Source organism: Vombatus ursinus, unplaced genomic scaffold (genome assembly GCF_900497805.2).
Source record: "Vombatus ursinus unplaced genomic scaffold, bare-nosed wombat genome assembly UNPS02012147.1, whole genome shotgun sequence".
Lineage (NCBI taxonomy): Eukaryota > Metazoa > Chordata > Mammalia > Diprotodontia > Vombatidae > Vombatus > Vombatus ursinus.
Window position 1 is genome coordinate 856,634 of NW_020951925.1, and position 27,510 is coordinate 884,143.

Here is a 27,510-nt window from a genome sequence, read left to right on the forward strand (position 1 = left end):
TCCATCCATCCATCCATCCGTCCATCCATCCATCCATCCGTCCGTCCATCCATCCATCCGTCCGTCCATCCATCCATCCATCCGTCCGTCCGTCCATCCATCTGTCCACCCAACAAGCATGTAGTAAACACCTGCCATGTACAAGAACCACGGAATATAAAGGGTTCCCCTGACTACAAAGTGGCGTTACATTAGTGGCAGATAATGTGCATTGAATTCTTACGAGCTAGATCAGATTATGTACCTTGGGTACACAAGAGACGGTGAGAGGCATTGCAGTTCACTGGAAAGAGCACTGGGGAGCTGAGGAGCTGGGTTCAGATCTCTCCTCTGTCCTAACTCCCTGTGTGACCTGGGAGAAATTATCTCATCAGCTTGTGCCTCGGTCCCTAATCGAGTCAGTGAAGGAGCTGGAGTAGCTGGTGTCTGTGGATCCTCCCAGCTCTTGAGCTGGGCTGCTCTGACCTCCTCTGAAGTGCTCCCGCCTCGCCACTCCCCATTCCTGCCTCGGTGTCCTTCATCTCACCCCTTGCATCCTCGGCCCCAGGGAGTGGGGGGCCGTCCTCGCCTGGGACACGGCTGGCCAGCCGCTTGGATGGAAGGGCTTGGCGTGATCAGCAGGACATCTTCGGCAGTCCTGGAGGGAGTCTGTCTAATCGGAGGGAGAGCGTGGTCGCTCATGTGTGGTAGCATACTTTGGCCGCCATATTGAAAGCAGAAATAGAAGCAGGAATGAGATTCATTTCCAGGGCATTGGACCATTGTGATTTAGAGCAAGAAGTCACCTTAGCAAGGATCTCCTTCTCTCTTACCTTACAGAGAAAGGAGGCTGAGGCCTGGAGAAAAGTGACTCACTCAAGGTCACGTGGCCATGGAGTCACAGACTGGCAGGTGCCCCGATTCCAAGTCAGCGCTTGTGCTAGGACATTGGACCCTGCCTCCTGTGGCCTCTGTCTGTGCGTATCCGGCTGGGCTGGGCCAGACGGCTTTTAGTGGAACTGGGGTTTGTTTGTTTTAGTGGACTTTGGGATGTTCCCCAGAAGCATCACGTCCCCCGGGCCAGGGATGAGGCTGAAAGCTGGGCCCAGCTCCTTCTCCCTCCTTCAGAGACTGAGGTCCAGCGCTGGGGTGGGTGCAGGTGCAGGGCAAACAGTCGTTCCTGGGGTAGCAGGTGTTCTGTTACCCCCCCAAAGTGCCCATCTGGGGCCTTCTGCCAGGAGGGCCTTCGAAAGACGCGCCGTGCATCCTGCCCCAGCGAGCTTTCCCAAATATACTCGGCCTGACGTCCTTCCACACTTCTCTCTCCTGGTGGACAGGGCAGGGTGGGGTGGGGGCTCAGTAGGAGGCCTGACGGCCCGAGGGGGTGTGCTCGGACCCTAGCTAGTCCGTGGCTTCTGCCGGTCTACACCTGTCTCACAGAAATGCATCCTCAGTCAACAGAAGAGGGCACGGAAGCCCATACCCCTTAGTGATGGAGGAGTCCCCGCCACCGTGCCCAGACAGAAGCCTCTTTGGAGCGCATTCTGGGAGGCCAGTGCAATAGGGCTTGGTTTATCGGGCTCCATTTGCATATGGGAACGTGTGCGTTCCAGCCTCTGCTCCTAGGTGTTTATGCTCATCTGTGCCAACATGAATTCATCCCTGTAGGCTGTGCTGTCAGAGGCAACCCAGGGAGCTGGGCCAGCCTGGCGCTGGCACCAACTTCTTCTGTCCCAGGATTGGATGGAAACGTGGCTGGGGAAATTCAGCCCGCCATGCTTTAATCACCACACTGTATGTGGGAAAGGAATGCCTGGCATCCTTCCTGGTCCGTAAGATCCTTCCTGGCTGGCGCTGTTCCCCTGGGACCCGCTGTCAGGCTGATGGTGAGCTGGCACACAGAAGGCCTGGGGGCTGCTCACAGCTGCATGGGGACAGATGCTGGCCACTGTGGGGAAACTGATCCCGTGGAACAGAGAGGGGCTGGACAGACTTCACCTCGGCTTTGTCACTCATGGCCTGGGAACTACCCGACCTTCCGCCTCTGGGTCTCAGGGATTGGATTCAGTGGCCTCTGAGGCCTTCTTCAGCTCTGAAGCTATGATGCTGAAATTCCAAAAATTCAGATATTGGAGGTTGGGGTATGGTACCAAATAGGAGGCTGGGGGACGGTACCACAGGAGAGGCTGGGGGATGGTATCACATGTAGGAGGTTGGGTGGATGGTACCACATAGGAGACTGGCGGATGGTACCACATAGGAGGCTGGGGGACAGTGCCACATGTAGGAGGCTGGGGGATGGTACCACATAGGAGGCTGAGGGATAGTACCACAGGAGAGGCTGGGGGATGGTATCACAAGTAGGAGGCTGGGGGATAGTACCACATAGGAAGCTGGGGGACAGTAACACAGGAGAGGTTGGGGGATGGTATCACATGTAGGAGGCTGGGTAGGTGGTACCACAAATAGGAGGCTGGGGGATAGCACCACATAGGAGGCTGGGGGACGGTATCACATGTAGGAGGCTTGGGGATGATACCACAGAAGAGGCTGGGAAATGATGCCACATGTAGGAGGCTTGGTGGGTGGAGCCACAGAGAAAAGATTAAGTTCAGAAGCAGGAGAACTTTGGGGGTTAGGGGAGGATGGGAATCAGCTCAGTTTGGGAACATGTTAATATTTTTTTTACATTCTTTTTTTTATTAATTTATTTTCATTTATCAATAATCACTTCCATATGCTTTTGAGTTTAAAATTTTTCTCCCCCTTCCTCCCCATCACCCTCCCCAAGACGGCACACAATCTGATATAGGCTATACATTTACATTCATATTAAACGTATTTTCACATTAGTGATGTTGTAAGTAGAAATTAAAACCAACAGGAGGAACCATCAGAAAGAGGAAACAAAATTCAACAGAAGAGAAAAAAAAGAACAATTCGGCTTCCATGGTTCTTTCTTTGGATGTGGATGGCATTTTCCATCACAAGGCCTCTGGAGATGTCTCAGACCCTTGTATTGCCAGGAAGGGTTAAGTTTATCAATATTAGTCATCTCACAACGTGGCTGTTATTGTGTACAACGTTCTTCTGGTTCTGCTCACTTCACTCAGCATCAGACTATACAAGTCCTTCCAGGTTTTTCTGAAGTCAGCCTGTTCATCATTTCTTATAGCACAACAGTATTCCATTACATTCATATACCACAACTTGCTCAGCCATTCCCCAATGGATGGGCATCCCCTCAATTTCCAACTCTTTGCCGCCACAAAAAGAGCTGCTATCAACATTTTTGTACATGTGGGTCCTTTTCCCATTTGTGTGATCTCTTTGGGATACAGACCTAGCAGTGCTATTGCTGGGTCAAAGGGTATGCACATTTTTATAGCCCTTTGGGCATAGTTCCAAATTGCTCTCCAGAATGGTTGGATCATTTCACAACTCTGCCAACAATGCATTAGTGTTCCAATTTTCCCACATCTTCTCCAACATTTATCATTTTCCTGTTTTGGGACATGTTAATTTTGAGGTGTCTCAAGGACTGCTGGTGATTTGGCCCTGGGGCTCAGGGAAGCAGGCAGGACTGGGAATAAGGAGGTGGGGTCAGCTGCAGAGTCATGGGGATGGACAAGAATGCCAAGGGAGAGAGAGCAGAAGGAGAGGTGGGGTCCAGCTGGGACCCCAAGGGCACTGTCACTGCTCATGCCTAGTAGGTGCCAGACATGGACCCTCCCTAGGATGGTACCAAAGGTGACACATTCATACCACTGAAGCAGCGGAGCTTCTTTGCCTCTGGCTGCTGTCTTGAGTGCGAGGTAGTGGTTTTGAGGAGCAGGGAATGTGGAAATGAAGTGAATCAGTAGGCAAAGGGCTTGGAACATCTGAGACAGCCCCCCAGAACGCTGAACCGTCTCCAAACTCTCTCAAAGAGAGACCCTTCTCCGAGCCCTCTTTGCCGTTCTCGGCCATGGGTCACCCGCCAAGGGCTTTAATTTAACGTGAATGTCATCGCCCCTCCCCACTTCTATCCTCCATGTTCATGTTCACCAGGGACTTTTCAAGCGTCAGAGATGCAGTGGGGCCTCATGGACAGAGTCAGGAAGTCCTGAGTTCAATTCCTGCCTCGGACATATGCTCTCTGGGTGACACTGGGCCGGTCCCTCCCCTTCTGTGCTCTGGGGAACTCTATTAGCTGTGGAACAGGCGCCGCTGGGCTCCCTTGCCCAGCCAATCCAGGCGATCCCAGGCTGGATGTTCCTTTTGTCTGAAGCAGCTGTGTCCTCATGGGCCTTACAGCCTCATCCCAGGGGCGCTTTCCTTCTGAGAGGACCTTGGCTCATCTCCTTTCTTTTTTAAAAATTTAGCACAACTAAGTGTCCGGTGAAGGAAGCCTGGCATTGGGCATTGGGCGTGCTGTGAGGGTCGCCACAGCTGCCTTCCTGGAGGGTTTGAAGGAGCTCCAGGCTGCTCCTGCCTGCTGCTGGTATGAAGAAGTCCAATCCCATCCAGTCAACATGTATTAAGCACCGACTGTGTTCTGGGCACTGTGCTAAGCACCAGGGATCTGATTACTAAAAAGAAAGACGGTCCCTGGGGCTCACAATCCGGTGGGAGGAGGGATGGCAGGTGGGCCCTGGCTGTCCCATGAAGCGGGTCATTTTTAGGCTCTTCTGATTTCTCACCAAGAACCAAAGTCTCTCTGGGTCTAAAGGGACTTTCCTGCCATCTGGAAAACCATTCTTCCCACCCTCTGCTGACTCATGTCTGTTTCCTGAGGATCCAGAATTAATTTAGAAAGTTGTTCCCTTGGGGACATCAGGAAGAAGGCTCCGGTCATTGTGGGGAATGGAATGAGCTGGCCCAAAGGTTCAGTTGGAAGAATCCAAGAATCAGACTCTGGTTTGGGCCAGGCATCCCCAGTTTCCGTTGGTCACTCCTGAGCAGATCCCCGAAATGCACTGCCCTCTCGAATGTGGGTATATAGGTGCAAATGTACATGTGCACACATGTGTTTGCATGTGTCCATGCGAGTGCATGTGTGTGGCAGGCACTGTGCTCTCAGGATTGGTCACTGCCGGCCCTTGGGCTGGTCTGGGCTTTGCCATTGGGAGAACCGAGTGGGAGACGGGGGCTAGTGACACCAGAAAGCTTGGCCCGGCTCCTGGAATATTCTGTGTCCTCCATGGAGGAAGCCAGAGGTCAAGTCCAGCAGAGGCCTCCCTCCTCCGCCTTCCTGATCAAACTCAGTGACATTCAAAGCCAACACTGACTTTGTTTTGTTTGGGCTGGTGACTGAACACAAGTGGGTCGATTGGCTTTCTTTGTACCGCTCAGCCTTCCCCTTTGTCCCCTTTGGAGAGATCTGCTGCTGTTGACCAGGGACTGGTGAGGCCAGGCACGCCTGCAGACCCTGTGTGCCTGCCCTCAGGGAGGTTGCCTTCTGCTGCAGGGAGAGACAGACTAGAGCTGGTCAATTCCATCCAAAGTCATTTGGAGGAGGGCTGGCTCCTAACAGAGAGGAGGCCCCTGAGCCGGGCTTAGGGGAAGCCTTCCAGAATGAGAACACGACCATTCCACTCATGGATGCATCTTTGCTCCCCGCTGCACTCACACGGACAGTCCGGCCTGCTTCTGGGTGGTTAAGACAGACGCTTTGTCTAGAGTGGTCCCAGGGGACCTTCTTGGTCTACCTCGTCTCTTTACGGTTGAGGAAACTGAGGCACTAAGCCCAGGCCGTGGTGGGGAGAGACATGTCTTTGCGGTGTATGCTGGTGAAGTTGGCGGGAGGTTTGCTGACCCCCTGCCTTACGCCTGCTCTGCCCTTCTTAGTCACCAGCTCTGTGCCCGACGGTCCTTCGCTCCCTCCAGAGCGCTGGTGTTGTCTGAGACAGACAAGACATTAACCAAAGCCCGGACGGGGCAGGCAGAATGTTACTTGCCGGAGCCGGGCTGGGGAGTCCCAGGGCCTGGGTTCCAAAGATGTCTCTCCTTCCTGCCTCTGTGACCTAGGGAAGCCACAGGCGTCCATGCACCTGGGAGGGGGCCGGACTCTGAGCTCTGATGAGGCGCCGTCCAGCCCCTGATTCACGCCGGGCTCCCGCTAAGTGGGGTGAGAGCCCAACGGTGGGCCGGCTTTCTTCTTGTCTAACGATTGCCATCTTGTGTTTTGGCATCGCCTGCATTTTCCAATATATTCCTCTGCCACCGACTCCCAGAGAGCTATGTGCTATAATTAAGAAGAAAAGAGAAGGAAAAAGCGGTCGGCAAAGCCGACCCTCCCCTCCTCCCCTCCACGAGTCCCTCAGCATCTGGATTATTCCTCCACCTCCCCAGGGCGGAAGGCTGGGCAGTGCATCCCCCGGGCTTCCCCAGGTGGCAGGCTGACTGGTCTTTCCCTTGGCTTTGTCGAGTCTCCGGGGCCTGCTCCCTTTTCTCTCTGCATCAGTTCTGAGTGCTCTTACTGGGCTTCTCTGGCCTCTTGCTCCTCTTCAGCTCAGTTGCATTCTCCAGCCACGGCCGGAGGCTAGTCAGCCCTTCCCTAATCAATGGCTCCTATTCCAGTTTTCGCTACCTCAGAAAGGCAGGGAGGACCATTGGGGCGTCTTTGGGACCTCTCTTTTTGGCCTTCGGCCTCCTCGCACTGGCTCTGAAGGCGTCTGCCCCCAGAAGAGGTGGGGCATTTGAGCGGGGTCTCGCGGGATGGCCCTGCCCCAGCGAGGAGGGCGGCAGCTGGGGAGTCTTCCAGGCAGGCTCAGGCAAGAACGTGAGCACAGGAATGCCCACGGGAGAGCAGTGCGTGTCTTCTTGGAAGGATGGTAATCCAGGGTGTCTGGAATTCAGGGTTTATGAAAGGGTGTAGTATGAGGTAAGCCCGCAAACCTGGCGCCAGAGAGTGGAGGGCTTTGGATGCCTGGCGAAGGAATTTGGGCTTTTGGCAGCAGGAAGGGATAGGCTTCTACTGGCGCATCAGGAAAATCAGTGTGGTGGGGAATGGCTCAGATGAGGGGGAGCCTGGGTGTGGGCAAAAGTGCGAGGGGAAGGGGGGTCTGCCTGGGATGGGCCATGGGGAGGGAAAGAAGGGGGCTGATGCCCTGGAGAGGATGCAAGGAATTTACCAGCAAATCCACGCCAGTGTATATGTGTGTGTATGCATGTCTATGTGTGTACATGGGTGTCGTGTGTATGCATGTGTGTATGTGTGCATGTGTGTGCATACATGTGTGTACATGTGTACTGTGTGTGCATGCATTGCGTGGGGGGGGTCTGCCTGGGATGGGCCAGAGGAAGGAAAAGAAGGGGGCTGATGCCCTGGAGAGGATGCAAGGCATTTACCAGCAAATCCATGCCAGTGTATATGTGCATGTCTGTGTGTCTGTGTGTGTACATGTGTATGTTGTGTGTATGTACACCTGTGTATATAATGTATGCTCATGTGTACATATGTGTTGTGTGTATGTGTGTTGTATGCACATGTGTATGCACACGTGTGTGTATGCATGTGCTGTGTGCACGTGCGCTTGCATATGTGTGTATGTGTGTGCGTGTGCGTAGGGGGGTCGGGGCGGGATGGAGAAGGCCCCAAAACTGGGATGAAGAAACCACCCTTGGAAGCCAATCAGTCCTCTTCCCTCCAGTCCACCAAGGCCAGAGGCTTTGGCCCAGAGGTTGGACGATGGCGGCCATTGCCCCTTGAGGGTCAAAAGGTTCGGGGTGGGGGCAGGGGTTTCCTGTCCCTGCCTCTCTCAAAGGCAGGCTGGTGCCCGACCTCCCAGCTGGTCCCTGGCTCCAGGTTTTGTTTATACCTTCACCTAAAGGGAAGAAAACAAAAGACCCCAACCCTTCTTGCATTTGACTTGCACCCTCTTGGGGCTTCTCCTTGGGTGGGTGGGACTGGGGGCAGAGAGAGATAGAAGACGAACTGAGCAAGAGCGGCCCACAGAGTGAATTGGATCGAGCTTGTGTGCCTAGGCATAGGATGAATGGGGGCGGGGGGGATGACAGTGTGTGAGAATCAGTGGGAGCACAGCCTTTCCCAGGGTCTCTCATGCTGTTCTTATGCAGGAGGTGGAGAGATGTGGGCTATATGGGGGGGGGGGGCGGGTTGCAGGAGTGTTGAGAGAGTGGCCATGAAAGATTCCATGTCAGGTTGGAAGCAACCCTGGGTGAGGGAGGAGTGTCCTGGGGCATCTGGGGGCATCTGGGGGCATCTGGGCAGGATATGGGTGGGATCTGGGCCATGGACATTGGGAACATTTCCTTGGATAAAGCATGCCCTGAGGGAAGGCTTATTTATAAGACTTGAGGAGGACCCAAAGCTCTGAGTTAGAGCTAACAAGCACAGGGGAGCCCCAGGGACCTGGATTCCAATCCTGCTTCCAGCCCTTGCTAGCTGTGTGGCCTTGAGCGTGTTATGTCACCTGTCTGAGACTCAGTTTCCACATCTATGACAATGATAACAGGACCCAGATTTTCTGCATCGCGAGGTTATTATTGTGAGGCCCATATGAGAGAATCAATGTCAAGTGCTGTGAAAACCTTAAAGCATGATATATCAGCCATCGTTATTGTTGGGATTATCCAATAATATCTCAAGAGGCTAAAATGTTGGCCTGAATCTAACAAAATGGAAGTTAATATGGAAAATTGCAAAGCTCTACATTGGAGCTTTGTTTGAAAAAGATCTGGGGGTTTCAGTAGATCACAGGCTCAGTTAATTACCAAGGCTTTATGGAGCTCCCATCAGGTGCCAGGCGGCGTGCTAGGCACTGGCTAAAGAAGATGAAAGTGAGAGAGCCCAGCTCCCCTTCTCTTGGAGAACATTGCCCCAATAGACTTGCATAAAGACCTAAGGACAGGGTTGGTGCCTGGGAGGTCACGGCCGTCAGGACCGGCCGGGCACCTTCTCCAAGTCTTTGTGGGTCATCTAGGGTCCCACAGCCAGTGTGTGAGGCAGAGAGGAGGTCCTTGGACCTGGCTCTTCTGGGCTCCCAGTTGTCCTCCAAATGCATCCCAGGTCAGCGTGGTGGGTGAAGACCCCAGCATCCGGGGCTGCTGTAGGAGGGGCCGTTGGAGGAAGCAAAGAGTCAGGTGAGGAGGGAAAGCCTTCCCCCAGTGGCCGATGGGGCCCCTTCGGCTTTGCATCTCCCTTTGGCTCCTGGAGCTCCATGGCTCCAATGGGCGGTAGAAGGGACCAGAGAGAGCGTCTGGCCCAGTCCCCTCATTTTACAGAGAAGGAAACTGAGGCACAGGCAGACTCTTTAAAGTGGGTCCAGGGCTTGTCCTGCATGAAGTTGGTGACATCTGAGCATCTTGGAGCCAGCCAGTCCCTAGTAGGCCAGAGCTCTTGCCTCTGCTGTATCCTTCCCATCCTTCCCATGGCCAGTCCTCTTGATCTGACCGAGGATTTGGGTTTCTGAGCCCACCTCTACCATCAACAGGGTCCCTTCCTGACCCTCTGAAAGGAGAGGGACCAGAAGAGAGGATGCCAACGTCACAGGAGGGCACAGCCGCTGCCCGGGGGAGGCTCTGGGTCTGGGGTGGGGGCAAGGTGTACCTGCCCATCCGGCACAGAAAGACCTCCCCTCCCCCGTCACCTTTGCCAGGGGGGCTTCACTCACCACAAAATGGTTGTCAGCATTTAGAAGGTTTGGAAGGTTTTGCTGCCTTGGGCCCCTCCTTGGGAGCAGAGCCAAGAGTCAAGTTGACATGTGCGTATGGGTTTAATAATAGAAGTAAAAGTTCATGGTAGAAGGAAAGAATTCTGTCCAGGTGACAGGCATGAACAAGCTCCGTGACTCAGTGGTGGAGAGGGAAAGCAGAAGGCAGGTGTGTTTATGTCTTGGGGACCGAGGAAGAAGCCGAGGTCCTGGGGAGAGGTGATTGACTGGAGGTGGGGGCCGGGCTGGCAAGGAGGATGGGAATTAGCACAAGTCTGGGGCGGGTGTGTGCAGGGAGGCAAGTGGAGCCCCTTTTGGCAGCAACAGGAGGAAAGAGAAAGGAACCCTTCAGAGCCAAAGGTTCCTACCCATTTCCTGGAGGGGAGCTGAGATGAAGCTTCCATGATGGCAGCATACCTTGTGGGTGCGGCGAGTGGGGAGCACGGGGGAGCATCGGCAGGAGAGCTAGGAGGCCCCAGGAGGGCCTCTGGAGTGGGGCACTTGAGCGTCAGGATGACTTGTGTGGTGACCGCCAAAGGGGCTCCTGGGCTGACCAAGGTTGGCTTGGCACAGGGCCTGGAACATAGTAGGCACCTCATAAATGCTAATTGGCCGACTGGTTGACACCCGGACATCTAGTTTTCTCTGAAACATGCATGAAACATCATTCGTGGGGCCCACGTCTCAAGGAACTTGGATCGCATTTTGTGCGACAATGTGGACTTCTTTGCGATTCCCAAGGCAGGCCCTTGAGGTCATGGAATGGAACATTGGAGAGGTAGCAATGTGGGAGGCCCAGAGAGGAGAGGAGACTTGTCCAAGGTCTCAAAGGTAGTAAAGGTCAAGAGAGGATTCCAACCCAGACCCTTTGCCTTAGAAACTGGTTGATTTCCCACTGCCCACCCCCCGCCCATCTCTACCCTGCGGATGGGCAGAGCTGCCCTGACAGCGCTGAGACGTCCCCCTTGGAAGGGAAGCTAAGCATGTTGGGACAGAGCCACGGCCTGGCTGTGGGTGTGGGATGCCAGGAGAGCAGCTGACGTGTTGGGGCACAGATCTCTAGGCAAAACAGGGTTGGTCTTTTACACTCAGCCCTGAGAATTCCAAGAGAAGACTCCTCCCCATGTCACCCAGCCTCCTTAGAGTGAGAAACATCCAGCTTAGAGGATGTGAGGGGCCAGTGACCCTCCCCTCCTGGGCCAAGCGAGAGAACTGGGGGTATGAAGCTATGATGCAGGAAGGGCTGTTTCTGGCAGGAAGCCCCAGGCAGCTGCCGTGGATCTGGGCTGTGCAGTTGGGGCCAACCCACGTGGGGGTGGAGGGTGCATTTGTGCCCCCTTACGTGTTGTTTAAGAGTCTGTGGCCATTTGTGAGTGCCTTTATGGGACGGTGCCTGTGGACATGTGTGCCCACCCATGCAGCTGTGCGTATATATCCACAGCCATGTTCCTGTGGCATGCCCAAATCCAGAACGTTCTATGGTGAATACTCCCCCCTCACAGCCCCCTGCCCCCACCTCCCAAGACTCCCTGGGGCCTGTGTTTCCTCCAGGCCAGCTGTGGCTGGCATTTCAACAGGACTGTCCAGTCTGTGATCCATGCCTCCCTGAAGGAGATGCTTCAGGGATTGGTCTCCTCAATCTATCCACCAGTGAACAACCACTTGTTAAGCACCTACTGTGTGCCAGGCACTGTGCTAAGTGCTAGTGATACAAAAGGAGGCAAAAGGCAGTCCCTGCCCTCCGGGAGCTTACAGTCTACTAGATGACCTTGGAGGCTCTTTCCAGCTCCAGACCTATGCCCCTTCCTGGGCCTAAGTTTCTTCTCCTGTGAAATGAGGGCATTAGGCTGCCTTTCCAGCCCTGGGGCTCCGGTCTTAGGAATGGATTGGCCCATAGCCAGCTTCTCCAAGGGCCCAGAGACAGTACTTGCCACCAGGCCTCTGCAGTCTCAGGGCCGGCTCTCTTCCCATCAGGCTACACTGCCTCTCTTCCTTGCCTCCTCCTCTCTGTGGCACAGGGCAGCTCCTGCCTGTGGCTCACCAGGCATTTCAGGCTTCAGGGGTTTCGCCTCTGTCTCTACCCTGTAACTTGGATTCAGACCCTGCGGACACTGAGCGAGGGAATGAGGAAGGGAGGGGTGAAGAGCCTGGCATAAGCCAGTATTTGAGGCTGTGGGGATTTTCAAACAAAAGGACACTATTCTCCGATAATTTGTTTAGGATTAATCCTCTGCAGTAGGGGATTAATCTTGAGTGGAGAATGCTGAAGAACAGATGTTTGCATCTGACTGCTCCCCAGCCCAGGGAGGGATGGAGGGACGGAGGGAGGGAGGGAGGGAGCCGGTCCAGCTGCCACTGGCCAAAGCCTCATAACGAAGTAATTTGGTTAACTCTCCCTGAGAAAGTTCTTGGGGAACGAAGTCATTCCAAAGACAGCTTGATTAATGAGTGACTTTCTGGAGTAGCCTTGGCCATTAGGCGGTTAGCTCTTTCACGTGTCGCTGCTCCTGGGTCCAGCCTGGGAGAGGGCAGGCGGTGACCCTTCGGGTGCACACAAAACCTGGGAGGGAATGGAGCCGGGAAGGAAATTCCTGTTCCCCCTGAGCCTTTCCTTCTTCTGGCTGTTCAGCATGCCCAGCCCCCCTCTAAGGACAATTCCTTAAGGGCGGCCCCCCCCCCCCCCCCCCCCCCCCGCTGGACTAAGCACAGAAGATACAAAGACAAAAGGAAAAATAGTCCCTGCCCTCAGGAAGCCCACATTCTTCCAGAGGGAATATCCCCTGGAATCAGCCAGTTTTAGAATTTAGAATGTCTTAGAAGCAAGCCATCGGGTCCAACCCAAGGGAAGATGAGTCAGGAAGTACAAAATAACTTGGAGAGAAGACATTGACGTGGAGGTGAAATCGGGGAGGAGGACGCGCAGGTGATGGTCTTGCATTCCAAGGGAATAGGCCCGGAGGTGGACATCGAATGCCGAGTTCAGAGGACTGCTTTGGCTGCCCAGAGTGGTGTGATGGGAGATAAGTCTGCCGCGTTGGGTTGGAGCCAGATGGTGAAGGGTTTGGAGGAGTCTGTGGCTTGTCTTAGAGGCAATAGGGAGCCACCGGGGTTTACTGAGAGAGTGTGTGTGACACGATTGGACCTGAGCTTCAGGAAAACCTAAATGGAGGATGACCTGGAGTGGAGAGACGGGGAAGGTGGTCCCCCAGCAGCGATGGCCGTAGTCCGGGTGTCAGGTGATGAGGGTAGCATCAGAGGACAGGAGGGGACCACTTGGAAAGAGAGTGGTGAAGTGGAATCTGGAGAGACACCACGCGGGCTTGATAGATGAGGGACGCTGCGGAGGCGAGCGTGACAGGCCTTGGCACAGCTTGGATGGGGGGGGAGGTGAGAGAGAGAGAGCGAGGAGTCCAGGATCACCCCTGGGTTGCCGGGGGTTCCTTTAAGTGGGCCTCCTGTGATGTGATTGGGAGACAATCTGGTCTCCATCCTCTTGTGGGTGCTCCCCAGGTTGTCCACATCCTGCTTAAAATGGGGCGTCCAGAACTGAACCTGCAATGCAGGTGGGGTCCATCCAGGGCAGAGGGCAGCAGGACTGTCCCCTCCTTCTCTCTTCATGCAGCTTGAGGTAGTGTATGCTTGGGCAGGTTAAGAGCCACTGAAAATGCCAGTGATGTCACTCATGATGCAGAGTGTGCGTGAGTGGCAGTGTGGGAGAGGGGAGAGAGGCAGAAGGCCAACCTTCACATCTTCTGTAATGTTGGGGCTGTCGTGAGGTGGCTCAGTGGACTTTGCATCAGTGAGACCTGAGTTCAAATGCAACTTTAGACATTTACTGCTAGCTATGTGACCCTGGGCAAATCACATAACCTCTGCCTGCTTCAGTTTCCTCCATGATAGGGGGAGATCATCATGCTACCTACCTCCTAGGGTTGTTGGGAGAATCCAGTGAAATAACCCAGGCAAATGCTGGAAATTTTCACTTAAAAGATCATCATTTGCTAGTGGTGAAAGAAGGTTGTCCTGTTGGTTAGAATGTGGGCCCTGGCACCTCCCTATGAGCTTTGCTTTCTTCTGTGGCCACAGACCTCACCCTGAAGCGAGGCATCCTGGAACCCCTGGCCACTTCCACAAGGACATTTATTTGAATTCTGCTTGGTCCCAGGGGAGGGGGCAGGAGCAATGAATGGGAACGAGAGAGAGCCCGGTTTCATTGTTAGCACTGCCTAAGCATGTGACTGGCTTCCTCAGGAGCCGTGAGTTCCTTGTCACTGCTGGAGGCTAGGATCGACTTGCTTTTGGGGCAGGATGATTTAGAGGGGATTCTTGGTTCAGGATGGCCTCTAGGTGACGTCTGCGGTGAATGTAGGCTTCTATAAGTAATCTGTGAAAAGGGGGCCAGACTCAAGTGTGGGGAGGAGCCAGGATAGACCTTGGGAAAAACAGCTCAGATGTGCCGTATGTTAAGAGCCGCCTGTGAACCCCAACAGGCATTACGTGGGCATTGCACCGGCCAGAGGGTTTGTTTGTGGAAATCTTAGGAGTCAGTGTCTGTCTGCTCCCTCAGCCTCTCTCTATCCTGATTTCTAATGCACACGTGATGCTCCTATTTTCCTGTCTGTAATCTCCCAACAGCCCTTTGGGGAAGGCAGAGTTGAACTCATCCTAGTTTTATAGATTTGGGCAGTGAGGGGCGGAGAGTCTGGGCCTTGCCCAAGGTCACAACGTTAGGACTCTGCCTTGGGTCCCTCATTCCTGCCCTTTCTGGTCCTTTTGCCAAAGTGCCCGGCTGAGTTGGCTTAGATAGGCCCATCCTCGCCCAGCCCATGGTGGTGGGATTGGAAGGGTAAACCAGCAGGCTTGGCGATTGAGCTGTCTCCACACTTGCGCTCTCTCTTTGTCTCTCTCTCTCTGTGTCTCGGTCTCTGTCTCTCTCTCTCTGTGTCTCTCTGTCTCTCTCTTACTCCTCCCTCTACTCTCTCTCACTCCTCTCTCTGTCTCTCTCTCTGTCTCTGTCTCTCTCCTCTCCTCTCCTCTCCTCTCCTCTTCTCTCTGTCTCTCTCTGTCTCTGTGTCTCTGTCTCTCTCCTCTCCTCTCCTCTCCTCTCCTCTCCTCTCCTCTCCTCTCCTCTCCTCTCCTCTCCTCTCCTCTCCTCTCCTCTCCTCTCCTCTCTCTCTCTGTCTCTGTCTCTCTCTCTCGACTTCTTGCTCTCAGGGTGTCTCCCCCACCCACAGGTCAGATTTGTGCCCCCTCCCCCACTTGGGCCTGGTGCCAGGAGATGCCGCTAACACCTGCTCGTTAAGAGGAGGCTCCCTTCCTGTTGGAGCTGTGTTCATTGTCTGAGGAGAGTTCCTTTGCTTGGCGCGCTCTGGAAGCACCCTGGGCTGTGGGTGTGTGGGTTGTGGTGATGCGGGAGCCCGGCCACCAGCCCAGTTAACGATAAGCTTTGTGGACCTGCAGAGAGATGTGTGGCTATTTGCTCGCCCGCCTCACCCCATCTGCTCAGCCCCCACGAGTCGGTGCTGTCTGGGCTGGCTTTTCCTCCGCCTCATCTCCCCTGAGCCCTCTTGGGGCAGGGGCTTTCTGTCCTGACGGGTGTCCTGCTGCCTGGCCCCAGGAAGGGCACTTCCTTCCTTCTGGGCTGAGAGTGAATGAACTGTCCCTGGCTCCCTCACTGTCCACGGCCCTAGAGCTGAGTTTCTTCATTGCCTCCCTCCCTTGTAGTTAGGAAGGAGTTAATGGTGGCCCGGTGGGGCCTGGGCTCGGGCTAGGTCTCTGCACAGAACCCTCCCAGAACCCCAGGCAGCCCAGAGAGCTGATTGCAGAGTCTTAGAGATGCTCTGCTGTTTGTCGCCCCCCCCCCCCCCCCCCCGGGGGGGGCTTGGATTTTCTCACAAGGTGGGGGGGGAGCGCGCGCCCCCGCGGGTGTGGGGTGGGCCGCCCCCCCCCCCCCCCCCACTCGGGGAGACTGGTCCTCTCCTGACAGCCTGGGACACTATCATCTGTGCTTGTGGGTGGGGCGGGGCACTGGCAGGAGGCAGGGAATGAATGGGGGAGGCTGTGGGAGGGCCGGCCTGGGATTGGACAGGCCACACCCCTCCTGGGTTGGCTGCCAGCTGGGAAGGGTGCTGTGAGCTCCTCGGAGCCAGAGCGGACAGACTGGCTGCCAGTGAGGAATGGTGGAGCGGCTGCAGCCTTGAGAACCTCGGGGGTCTGCACAGCCCCCCTGGCCTCTTCTCCTTCTGATGGCACCTGTCCAGAGCAGCTTGGCTCTCCTCCTCCTGCTGGCTGCTCACTGTCCCCGCTCCAGGGCCCAGTTTTTTAACTGGTGGACACTTAAGGAGACAGAAGCCACAGCAGGACCCCTCCTCCCGACCTCAGGACCTCAGGTTGAGAGTACCCCCTTTGTGGGGCCCACGGCGCCCAGTGCCACCCCGGCCGCCCAGACGAGTGCCCTTGGGCCTATCCCAGAGGAGCAGCTAGCGTCTGGGCCATGGACTCAACTGGACCCTGAGGTCTCAGAGGCAAGGCGTGCCATGACCCCTTCGCGGGCACCCCCCACCAGGACAGACCTCAAAGAGGAGAACATCGCCGGGGTGGGCGCCAAGATCCTGAACGTGGCCCAGGGCATCCGCAGCTTTGTTCAGTTTTGGGATGAGAAAGGCAATGGTAAGAGCTCTGCCGACGGGAAGGCGGCTCCTGCTGACCCTGCCACCACCCTTCCTCCACTGCCCTCTGCATCTGGACCTGGGATGGAGCTGAGCGTCACTGGGAGTGGGAGCACAGGTGCCCCGACTGCCGCTGGCTGGACAGACGCTCTCCACCTGACGGCAGCTACATCTCCTCTGGGAAACAGGTCCCAGGCGCTGTCCTTGGGGCGGCCCTCAGCCCCTCCCCCAGGTAGCCAGTCTTTTCCTCTCTTCCCGGGGGGCCTCCCTCCTGCTGCCCCTGAGGCTCCTTGGCTGCCTGGAGCCCGGGGCAGCCCAGACCCCTCTGACCTGAGCAGGCAGGTGGCTGACAGCCAAGCTTCCCTAGAAAGAGAAGGACTCCTGCCAGTCCTCGCCTTGAGGGACCATCCAAAAATGCCCACTAACCACAGCTCTGGGGCCTGGCTTTTTTCTCCTCTGGTGGCGGGTGCTTTGGGTGATGGGTTCTCCGGCTCAACGTCTAATCAGCAGGCCTCAGGTGAAGGTGGTGCCCGTCATGGCCTCCACAGTGACAACAGCGGGTATCTGGGGCCACTGGTGGCCAATCTTACTGGGCACAGTAATGGTTCTGTTTCTGATGCACTTACTCTGGTGGGCTCTGCTGGCACCAATGCCTCTGGGTCTTGGGGGTCCGATTTGCTAACCGCTTCTGGGCAGCTCTTTCGCCCTGGCCGCCAGGATGAGGTGCCCTCCTCCCTGCCAAGACTGGCTTTAGCCCAGGGGCGCTGCGTGCCACTGCCGGACAATCTGCCCTTCTGCAGCCACCCAGGCACCAAGCGCTTCTGGCTGCCCAACTATGCCCGCCATGACAGTGCCCAGCAGGTGTGGGCGGCCCTGCAAGAGTGGGAGGGGCTGCTGCGCACACGGTGCCACCGCTTCCTTGAAGCCTTCTTCTGCTTGCTGCTCGTGCCCCGGTGTAATGCCTCCAGCCCCTCAGTGTCGCCACCGCCATGCCGGGAGTTCTGTGAGGGCCTTCGAGACCTGTGCTGGAGCCAGCTGCACCAGGGCCGGCTGCCTGTGCCCTGCTCCTCACTCCCAGCCCAGGGGGATGCCCAGCAGGCCTGTGTGTTTGTAGACATGACTGCAGGTAATGCCATGGCCCACTGGGGCCGCCTCCCCTCCTGCCATCCTTGTCTTTGTCTGCGTGCCAGGTGAGCAGAGGGTAAAAGCGGAGGGAGCCTGGACCTTGGTAGGTGCCCCTGGTGCCAACGGGCCTAGGAGCCGGACCACAAGGCCCACGGGGGCCGCCTCCCCTCCTGCCATCCTTGTCTCTGTCTGCATGCCAGGTGAGCAGAGGGCAAAGAAGGGAGGGAGCCTGGGCCCTGTTAGGTGCCCTGGTGCCGGTGGGCCCAGGAGCTGGAGCACAAGGGTTGGCATCACCATTGACTTCTCTGTCTTTGGGTTTGCTCAGTTTCTTAAAGGAAGGAGAGTGCAGGGAATTGGGAGGGAGCCTCCCAGATCCCGCTTCTCCCACTCTGGGCCTCAGTGCCTGTTTGGTTCCGTGCAAAGACAGGGCCCTGGCTCTGGAGTCAGAAGCCCTGGGTTCAAATGTCTCCTCTGCTACTTATCACCTGTGGACTGTCTTTGGGGCTCAGTCTCCTCATCTGTGAGATGAGGGAGTCGCCTTCTTGTTGCTTAGGCCTCTCCCACTTCTGGGACCCAGGGATGCAGCTCCCGTGCCCTCCCTGCGCCTCCTCAGGGTGGAGTCGGGAGCAAGGCTTGAGTCTCCGCCATTCCCGCCTCCTCCCTTTGCCCCCAAGGTGACGTGCGAGTGCCAGCCTCTTCTCAGGGTGCCAGCCCGTGGCCAGCACTCTCTAAACCTGGGTGCAGCATAGACCAGCACCCTCCTTGGCCTCTGGAGTGCCGCATTCCCTTCAGTCAGCCCACGCAGGCCTTGGGACCGCGCTGGCCTCAGAGCCAGCCCCATGTACCCAGATGGGGAGCTGGTGCCAAGGGAGGGCGGAGTCTCTGTTTAACAACCCCCTCCGGCAGGGGCCAAATCTCAGTCCTTTTCTTGCTCTGGTTTGGGGAGACAAGAGGAGGGCGATACTGGGGTCCCCCTTCCCCCCCTCGGTCTGTCTTAAACTCGTATGGGTGACCTTGGTCCCTAAAGCTTCAGAAAGACTGGCCTTCAGACAGAGGTCCTTTGTCCTTGCTGGCTCTCAGGGCTCCCTGTTTCCTGTCCCAGCTTCCCTCCCCAAGGCTTTTATTATTAGTGGGGTCACTCGGTCAGTGGCCTTGAGCTTCAGAACTGGCCTGTGTGTGTGTGCATGTGCATGCACGTGTGCGCGCATGCACATGTGTATGTGCATGTGTGTGCATGTGTGTGAAGGGCCAGAAAAGGAGAGGGCAGGAGGGGGCCGAGGTTACTTTCATTTTCCCTGCCTTCCACTCTCCTGAGCACAGTCTGCTCTCCAAGAAATCCTGCTCCCGTTCCGGGAGCCCATTTACAAGTGCCCTTCTGGTGGGCAGAGGCCATCCCTATTCCCAGTGGCCACCCCTGCCCTTGCCGGCAGCAGACTTTGTCCTGCTTCGCTGAGGTTGTTTAGGAAGAACCCCAGGGGGGCTCCCCTTGGCCTCCCCCCACCCCCACCCCTTTGTAGGGTCCAGCTGCTGACCAGTGAGGCCAGAGAATGTGGCAGGGAGGGGCTTCCCCGGGCAGAGCCTCCCTGAGGGCTATAAGCACAGGACTGGAGGGGGCGGGGCGCGGCTCAGGACGTGGGCGGGGCGGGGCGGGGCTGGAGCACTAGTCAGTTTCTCACCTCGCCGCTTTCCTGAGGCATCAAGCCCCGGGCGTTGGCCCCCAGCTGTGGCCATCCCGAAGTGAGCCCAGCCGGCCGCAGCAGTGAGATTTCCCAGGCCCCGGACCCACTTTCTCATTGCTTTCGGATTGCAAGGCTCGACCTCCTCGAGGCCGGCAAGGCCAAATTTTCAGGCCCGGGCTGGGGACATTTCTTTTCCCCTCCAGGGAAGGCTTTGGTTTCAGGCAGGTAGCCAGGGGCCCATCCTTGCTCTCCTCTATCACTGCCCAGGGGCTCCCTCCGCCTCTGAGCGGCTCTGGATCCCTCTGTTGCCCTGGGGGTCTTCACCCAGAGGCTGGCTGGCCCCTTGGGCTCTCTGTCGGGGTACTGTCGTTCAGGGTCCCCCCCTGGACTCTGAGATTCTGGGACGATTCTTGCAGATTCTGAAGGACTGGATCCCCGAGGCTAAAAGTGTCAGGACTCCTGGGCGAGAGGCTAACACCGAGGCAGTGGGGGAGGCAGGCGAGCCGGGAGGCCAGCCGGAGCCCAGGAGGATGTGTGGGGCGCGTCACCGGCTCTGGTGCTAGCCAGCTTCGTTTTCCAGCAGTATCCCCAAGGGGAGGGACGACTCTGCCCTCCAGCAGCGGCTGCACACAGTCCCCCACGGGGAGCGAGAGCTTTAATGAGCCAGAGACCAGCCCCTCCCTGCGGGGGGCCCCCCACGCCCACATTGGACTGGAGCTGCCTCCTGCCCTTTGGCCAAGCTAAACTGCCGCTAGAGCCTTGTCTAAATTCCATTCGCCCTCAGGGGAGTGGGAGTTTGTGATTCGGGCTGGTTAATATTGGCGGTTGGGTTACCTGGCCCATTAGACCCAGTGGCCCCCTCCCTACTAAGTGGGGATCTTGACCCTAGGCCCGCTTTGCCCCTCTGATGATGGCCCAGGGACCTTCTGGCCCCTTGATTTCTGTTGAGGAGAGTTTGGGGGGGCGCAAGGCAGGCTCTGACTTGCAGCCTGTCCTAGGGTCTCATGGAAGTTCTCAGCTAAAGGGCCAGGAATTTGCGGGGAGTCTCTGGCTGGCTTGTGCCCCAGCCCCGGTGCTGTTCTGTCGTCTTAGAATCTCCCCCTGGAGAGGGTGGCGCTGGCCCCGGGAGGAGGACACAGATGGGGGTGATATGTCACACACCCACATGTCTCAATGATCCGTGATAAACATATAGGAGAGGAACAGGCTTAGAGCTCCACTGGAAGAAAACATCATTCCTTGGGCCCTTGGGGAGGGGATAATCAGGGCAGGCTGCATGGAGGAGGTGGCCTTTAAAGGACCAGACAGGATGAGCACAGCCTAGCTCATTGGCACACAGTCCAGCAGCCCTCAGATAGCAGGCATGGCTAGGCTGTGAGCTGGGTGGCTGGCGGGAGGACTAGCCAGGACGGATGAGATCATAGGGAAGGATCCCAGAATGTGTGCAAAGATGGTGCCTGCCCGCAGACAGAAGCTGCCACCTCTTGACTTGGGGTTAGTGGCAGGGTCTCCTCAGCGGGGGAGGGGGCCCTTTGAAAATTGCATGGAGTGAGACAGACAAAGGGGGCTGCTCTCACCAGACATGCTGACCCTTGGCCCCCTCAGGCGCTCCGGATCCTGTCCCAAGCCAGGGGTAACCCCAATAATGGAGGGACTGTTTTCAGCCCGCTTAAGAATTCTCTGCAGGATGTGGATAAGGGCCCCTGTGTGAGATGGGGCCTCTGCCGCCTGAGCTGCCAGGGAAGGCCCTTCTGTCACAAAGAAAAGTGAGGCAGTGAAAATCCCTGGCCGGGCCGTAGTGCGTCTGGTGTGCGTGTGGGCCAGAGGACTCCTAGTGCCAACCTGAGGATGCCCGGGAGGGGCAGCTGGAGAAAGGGACAGGACGTTTTGGATCTTTCCTGTAGTTTCCAGTGTTCTAGAAGGAGCCCACCCAACGTGAGTGCAGGTGCCCACAGCCCTCTCGGCTCTGCTGTGCCCCGCCTCCGTCGCTGCTGGTCAGAGCTCCAGAGACGGCCCAGCTCTTTGGGCACTGACGGGCTCTGGCCAGGTCACCCCATGGAAGGGCTTGGGCACGGTCATCCGTGCTCCCCGTGCCCTCCACATCTCAGAGCCTGGATTCACAATTCTGGCGTCATGGGCCCTCTGGGTTTAGAGGGTCCCGAGGTCCCTTGGGCAGAGAGGGCCCTATCCAAGTCAGTAGTAAAGACTGGGCAAGAATCCGGGTCAGAGGCACAGACTTAGAGCCCAGAGCCTCTCTTCAGGTTCCTTCACTTCACATCAGAGGGAAACAGGCCCTGGGAGAGTGAGTGACTTTCCCAGAGTCAGGTGCTAGAAAGTGCCTGAGGCAGGATCAGAACCCGGAACTCTGTGAGTCCTCGTCTCCTGTTTCCTGGCCCAGATCCCATACAGCGTATAGGTGACATCATTCTGGTCAATCACAGCTGGCGATAAAACAGAAGGGAGACGTTCTGAAGGGGCAGCCCTGGATTGGTGCCCAAGAACCTGGTTCTACCACCTACTGACGACCTGCGTGACCCTGGGCTCAGTCCTCACCCTTCTGGCCCTCAGTTTCCTCCTCTGTGCATACAAGGGTGCTGGGCACGCGAGGGGGCAAACAAGTATTTATTAATCACCTCGTGTGTGCCTGACACTGGGCCAACCACTGGGTATAGAGATACCCAGGCAAGCCGGTCCTTGCCTTCGAGTGGGGAGATGAGACCCACAGGATGGGGGTGGGGGTGGCGCATTTGGGGACCGTCGAGTAGAGGGTCTTAGCTGAGGCCCTGAGCCAGCGGAGGCCAATTCTCCTCGGTCTCTTTCTGCTCTTATGGCTGAGGCAGGAGCCGGCTGAGACCTTCATTCTTGGCGGTCATCTCCATTGTGACTACCAGTGGTGTTATCTCCGTTTTACAGGTGAGGAAACTGAGGCACAGAGAACTGAAGTAACTTGCCCAGAGCCAAGCAGCTAGTACATTTTGGAGGTGAGATGTGAACTCAGGTCCTCCTGACTCTAAGTCGCTGTGCCTATGAATGAGCATCGGCTGATGAAGCGTAGTTCCACTGCCCAGATACACACGTATGCCCACAGCATGTCCCTAAAACTGAAAACATCCCCCAGGGTCATTACTGGGGGAGCCTCGTGGGCTAGAAGAGGAAGATCCAGGTGCCTGTGGCCAGAGCCCCTCCGGCCTCCTGGCCTACTGTGCTGCGGGGCTGCCAAGGCTCCTTCTCACCCCAAGTCAGCCAGGATGAGGACAAGGAGGGCGTTGATCAGGGCCAGCCGGATGGTCGATCAATGGTGATTCTCTTCCTCTCCCCCTGAGGTCAAGTCACAGCCAAGGGTCCCTTGGCCAGAGGCGAGCAGTGACCAATGCCCAAACAGTGAGTCAGCAGACACCCTGGGCTCTGGTTTTCCTAGGAAGAAACTCTGCAGGGCCCAACTCTCTTCCTCCTAAAGGGCTTGACTCATTGAGGTCATGTTGGCTCTGTTCATTCATTCAAACAATGCCAATTCAGGGCCGCAGAGGAAGATTAAGGCCCGATCCCTGCTCTAGGAAAATATGGTGCTCTTGGGGGTGACAGGACAGTGGATATATTGGACGTGGCATTGGCAAGATCTGAGTTCAAATCCAGCCTCAGACACATCCTAGCTGTGTGACCCTGGGCAAGTCTCTTTATCTCCGTCTGCCTCGGTTTCCTCCTCTGTGAAATGAGGAACACTGGCTGGAGTGTTTCCATTTGGTCGGTGCCTTCCTGGATGGGTCCAGAGACACTGAAAGTTCCCTCATGGTCCATCCCCCATGCCCTGGACAGCCGGCAGTCTCACCCCCTTGGCCATCAGACTCAGAGCACCACCCGCCTTGCTCACAGTCACAGAGCTGGAAGATTTTTGAGCCAAAAGACTTCCCCAAGTTCATTTCTTGAGCCTCCTGTTCTCTCCATCACCCTAACTTGCTCCAGGATGGCTCTGGGACACTTTTGCCTCTCGAGCCTCAGTTTCCTCATCTGTGAAATGGGGCCAGTGGTGCTTATCATCCCCACCACATAGCACCTTGAATACGTAGCGCTACCTAAGTCTGTGTCTGGTTAGGATTACTGGACAAACGGAGACAGCGGGTCTTCTGGAAAGAGTCTGGAGGCCAGGGCTCTGGCCCTCGCTCTGCCATTAAGCCAGCTGGGCGTCCTTGAGCCAGTCCCTCTCGGTGGCCCCTCACCGCCCGAGCGTCCCTGGTATCGTGAGCTGGTGCAGGTGCGGAGGCGCTGAGGGTGGGGTCAGGCATCGCTGCCCTGCAGAGTGAATGAGACGCCTTCGTTTTTGGTGCGGGACGGCATCGATGGCTAGGACGCACACGCAGACCCTTCAGTGGAGTGTGGCTGGCCCAGCATTCACAGCCATGGCCAGCACTGGTCAGTGAAAAAGGCCTCTAGGATCATTAGCAGTGCTCTCGCGAGGTCTAAGGCTCCGATCGATCCTCCTGGGGCCGTGAGCTCCTCAGTCTGGTGGTTCTCTTTGGGGGTGTAAATGGTGGCCGGTCCTGTGAGACTCGTCCAGGCCCTCCCATGAGTGCATCACAGGCCGGCCGGCCGCCGTGCTAGGCGCCTTCCTTCCTTGTGACACCGAGGGAAGACCCGCGGCGCTGTCTGCTCGTCATCCCTTCTGCTGCTGCCCTGCCGACACATCTTTTTACTTTTTATCATGTTTCTTTGATTATCTGATTGGTGTGCAAAGTTGCGTCTGTGTTTCAGGGAAAAGTGTGGGGTCATCAAAAGTGCTTTACTCTTTTCCAGCCCCTCCTTCTCCTATTCTGCCAGCTCATTATCTGTTTGCCGTGTTCATCTAGCTACAGAGATATATTGATCACTCTCTATAGAGAGATAGAAATCTGGATGGATAAGTTCTGTAGGCTGACTCTCGGATTGCATATCATATTATTAACGACTGGGAAATGAGCCAAGCAATGAGTGGCTGCTGTTTCGGGGGGTCTATGAGCTCTTTATCGGGGAGGGGCTGCCCTCCACTGGCAGCCATCTTACATCAGCCCCCAAACTTACCCCCTTCTGCCAGACCTGGTTCTGAGCTCCGCTGGTCCTCGGGCATGAGACCCCAAGCCCGTCGTCTCCCCATCCTGGGAAGCCATGGCCTGAGGAGGTGTGTGATCAGGGCTGTGGGCGGGAAAACAGCAGGCAAGCTAATGAATTCCATTCCACACGGAGGTCCACATTCAGCCCCGCCTGGCACGTGTCAAGGCCCTACCTAATCCATGCAATCTAGGGTTAACCTGCAAAGCTGTTATGGAAAGGCGCGTGTGGTTTCCTGATTGTTCTTCCTTGAATCAGAGACCTTCTCATGAATAAAAGCTACTAAGGACTAGCCCTGGAGCACGATGTGGAAAAGCATAGCTGAGAGGGCTTGGGTCGCCCTGTGCGATGATTCAGCTGCCTCAAGGGAATGCCTGTGAGTCACAGCTGACTCAGGCCGGCTGGGGAGCCTCCACGTGGGAAGGAGGTGGGGGATCCCCTTTCCTCTCTTCATCCCCAATCTCCGGATCTCCCAGGGGCTGCCCGAGAGCCCGTCTGCTGAGCACCGATGGTCAGCGGTGCCTCTAGCTCTCTGATTGTGTGGTGGCTCTCACTCTGTAGGAGGGCCATGTCTGAGGGTCCGTTGTTGATCCACTCACAAAACCCTTTCTTGAAGGCCTGAAGGAAGCCCCCACACAGCAGCTGGGGAGACCAGATGGCTGGGATCTGCAACTGGAGAGCAATTTTTTGTGTTTAAAACATTTCATTAAATAGTCTCATTCTCCAAAGAAGATGGGTGAGTCATTAGCCAGAATCTTGGATTTACCAAATTCTTTCCCTCCAAGTAATTCTTTCTGATTCCCCTGAAGGGGGTGATTGTGCACTGGCCAAGAGCAGATCCTTGAAAGTCATTTTTCCAGGGTGGAGGAGGAGGTCACCAGGTCTCACATTTCTGGAGCCGAGATTGAATGGGGGCGGGCCCTGAGATGCTATGCCCAAATTTCCTTGTTGATGGCTCTGGGTGAAGGTGACTCGTCGTGGATGTAAGAAGCATGCTTCACTCCCGTCTCCTGCCCCTGCTCTGGGAGGATGTTGGTGCCTGTCTGGGACTCTTCTCCACGGGGACCCCTGATCATCTGGGAGAGAAACTGGTCCCTACACGCCTTGGGAGAACCCAGAGAGGGGGAGATGTCATTGCGCAGGGTTGGAGAAACTCCCCAGGGACCTTCCCCTTTTTCATCATAGAGGAGAGGAGGAGAACAGCTGGGCCTCCTTCTGTGGCTAGAAAGAAGGGGCACAGAGTTTAATGATGCAGCCACTGCACAAAGTCAGCCAGGAATAAAGGCCCTGGGGCCAGGCCCGGTGGCTTCCTTCCTCCTCGGGCACTTGGGCTCATCTCTACTTAGGAGTGAGGGGCTCACTGACCTTGGGAGGGTCCAGAGTGCTGGAAAGGTCACCAGTGCAGAGGAGAGGCTGTCCTGGAGCCATGGGCCGGAGGACCTGGAGGCACAAAACCTGGCTGAAAATCCCACCTCAGATGCTTGCTGATTGTGTGACCTTGGGCCAGTCTCTTGACCTTGCTGATTCTTAGGTTCCTCCTCTATAAAAGGGGAGCAGGTATTATATGCAGGCCCTTTGCAAACCTCAAGGTCCTTCCAATTTGAGCAATTTATACATAAAGTGCTTTGCAGTCCTTAAAGGCAGATATATGTTTCCTCCCTCCTCCTCCTCCTCCTCACCTGCCTCGTGGGGCCCCACTGGGGAGGAGGGAAGCACTCACCAAACCTTAGTGCTGGGGATGTGTGTCGTCACAATGGTGATGACAAGTCACCATCCTCCCATCTTTCCCAATGGGGTTCAGATAGAGGCAGCGCTGGGAGGAGCCCCTCTCCTGCCATCATTGGTTTCCTATTGTTTGTATTTGAATTAAAGTGGGGGGATGGGAGCTCTCCTCACCGTGGAGTCCTTGGTCCGGCTGCATGGGGGGACCGTGGATCATGTGGCTTCGTTCTATGCCCTCTTGGTCACAGTCTCCTCTCTTAGGTCTCTGGATTTTTAAATTTTTTAAAAGATAAATAGTATTATATTAATTCCAATTACATAGAAAGACAATTTTCAACATTCATTTTTATAAGATTTTGAGTTCCAAATTTTTCTCCCTCCCTCCCTCCCATTCCTCCTCCCTAAGATGGTAAGCAGTCTGATGGAGGTTGTGCCTGGTGCAACCATGTAAAACATTTTTCCACATTAGTCATGTTGTGAAAGAAGAAATAGACCAAAAGGAAAAAAAAAACACAAAAAAGATAAAGAGAGTGAAAATAATCTGCATTCAGAGTCCATCAATTCTTTCTTTGGATATGGACAGCATTTTCCATCATGATTCCCTTAGAACTGTCTTGGGATCCTTGTATTGCTGAGAAGAACTAAATCATTCACACTTGACTATCATACAATGTGGCTGTTACTGAGTACAATGTTCTCCTGGTTCTGCTCACTGCACTCAGCATCAGTCCATACAAGTCTTTCCAGGTTTTTCTGAAGTCCGCCTGCTCATCATTTCTTATGGAACAATAGTATTCCATTACATTCAAATACCACAACTTATTCAGCCATTCCCCAACTGATGGGCATCCCCTCAACTTCCAATTCTTGGCTACCACACAAAGAGCTGCTATAAATATTTTTGTACGTGTGGGTCCTTTTCCCATTTGTATGATCTCTTTGCGATACAGACCTAGTAGTGATATTGCTGGATCAAAGGGTATGCACAGTTTTATAGCCCTTTAGGCATAGTTCCGAATTGTTCTCCAGAATGGTTGGATCAGTTCACAACTCCACCAACAATGCATTAGTGTTCCAATTTTCCCACATCTCCAACATTTATTGTTTTCTCGTTTTGTCATGTTAGTCTATCTAATAGGTGTGAAGTGGTACCTCAGCATTGTTTTGATTTGCATTTCTCTAATCAATAGTGATTTAGAGCATTTTTATGTGCTTATAGATAGTTTTGATTTCTTCATTTGAAAACTGCCCATTCATATCCTTTGACCATTTATCAATTGGGGAATGACTTGCATTCTTGTAAATTTGAACTCAGTTCTCTATATATTTGAGAAATGAGGCCTTTATTGGAGACACTGACTGTAAAAATTGTTTCCCAGCTTTCTGCTTTCCTTCTAATCTTGGTTGCATTGATTTTGTTTGTTCAAAACCTTTTAAATTTAATATAATCAAAATTTTCCATTTTCCATTTTGTAATGTTCTCTATCTCTTGTCTGGTCATAAATTCTTCCCTTCTCCATAGATCTGACAGGTAAACTATTCCTTGCTCTCCTAGTTTGCTTATGATGTCACCCTTTATCATGTAAATCATTTAGCCATTTT

The 27,510-nt window shown here is 55.3% G+C and overlaps 1 protein-coding gene across 6 annotated transcripts in view; it reads left to right on the forward strand.

Moving 5' to 3' along the window:
- The window catches only part of COL18A1 (collagen type XVIII alpha 1 chain), a 130,726-nt gene that overhangs the window by 51,129 nt on the left and 52,087 nt on the right, over window positions 1-27,510 (forward strand). For 2 of the 6 annotated variants that reach the window (XM_027857408.1, XM_027857409.1), the window contains exon 1: window positions 16,544-17,429. The exons of 2 other annotated variants lie outside the window; for them this stretch is intronic. In XM_027857408.1, coding sequence (XP_027713209.1) covers window positions 16,718-17,429 — 712 coding nt within the window. In that variant the 5' untranslated portion in view covers window positions 16,544-16,717. 2 more of the 6 variants (XM_027857410.1, XM_027857411.1) reach the window with 2 other exon arrangements.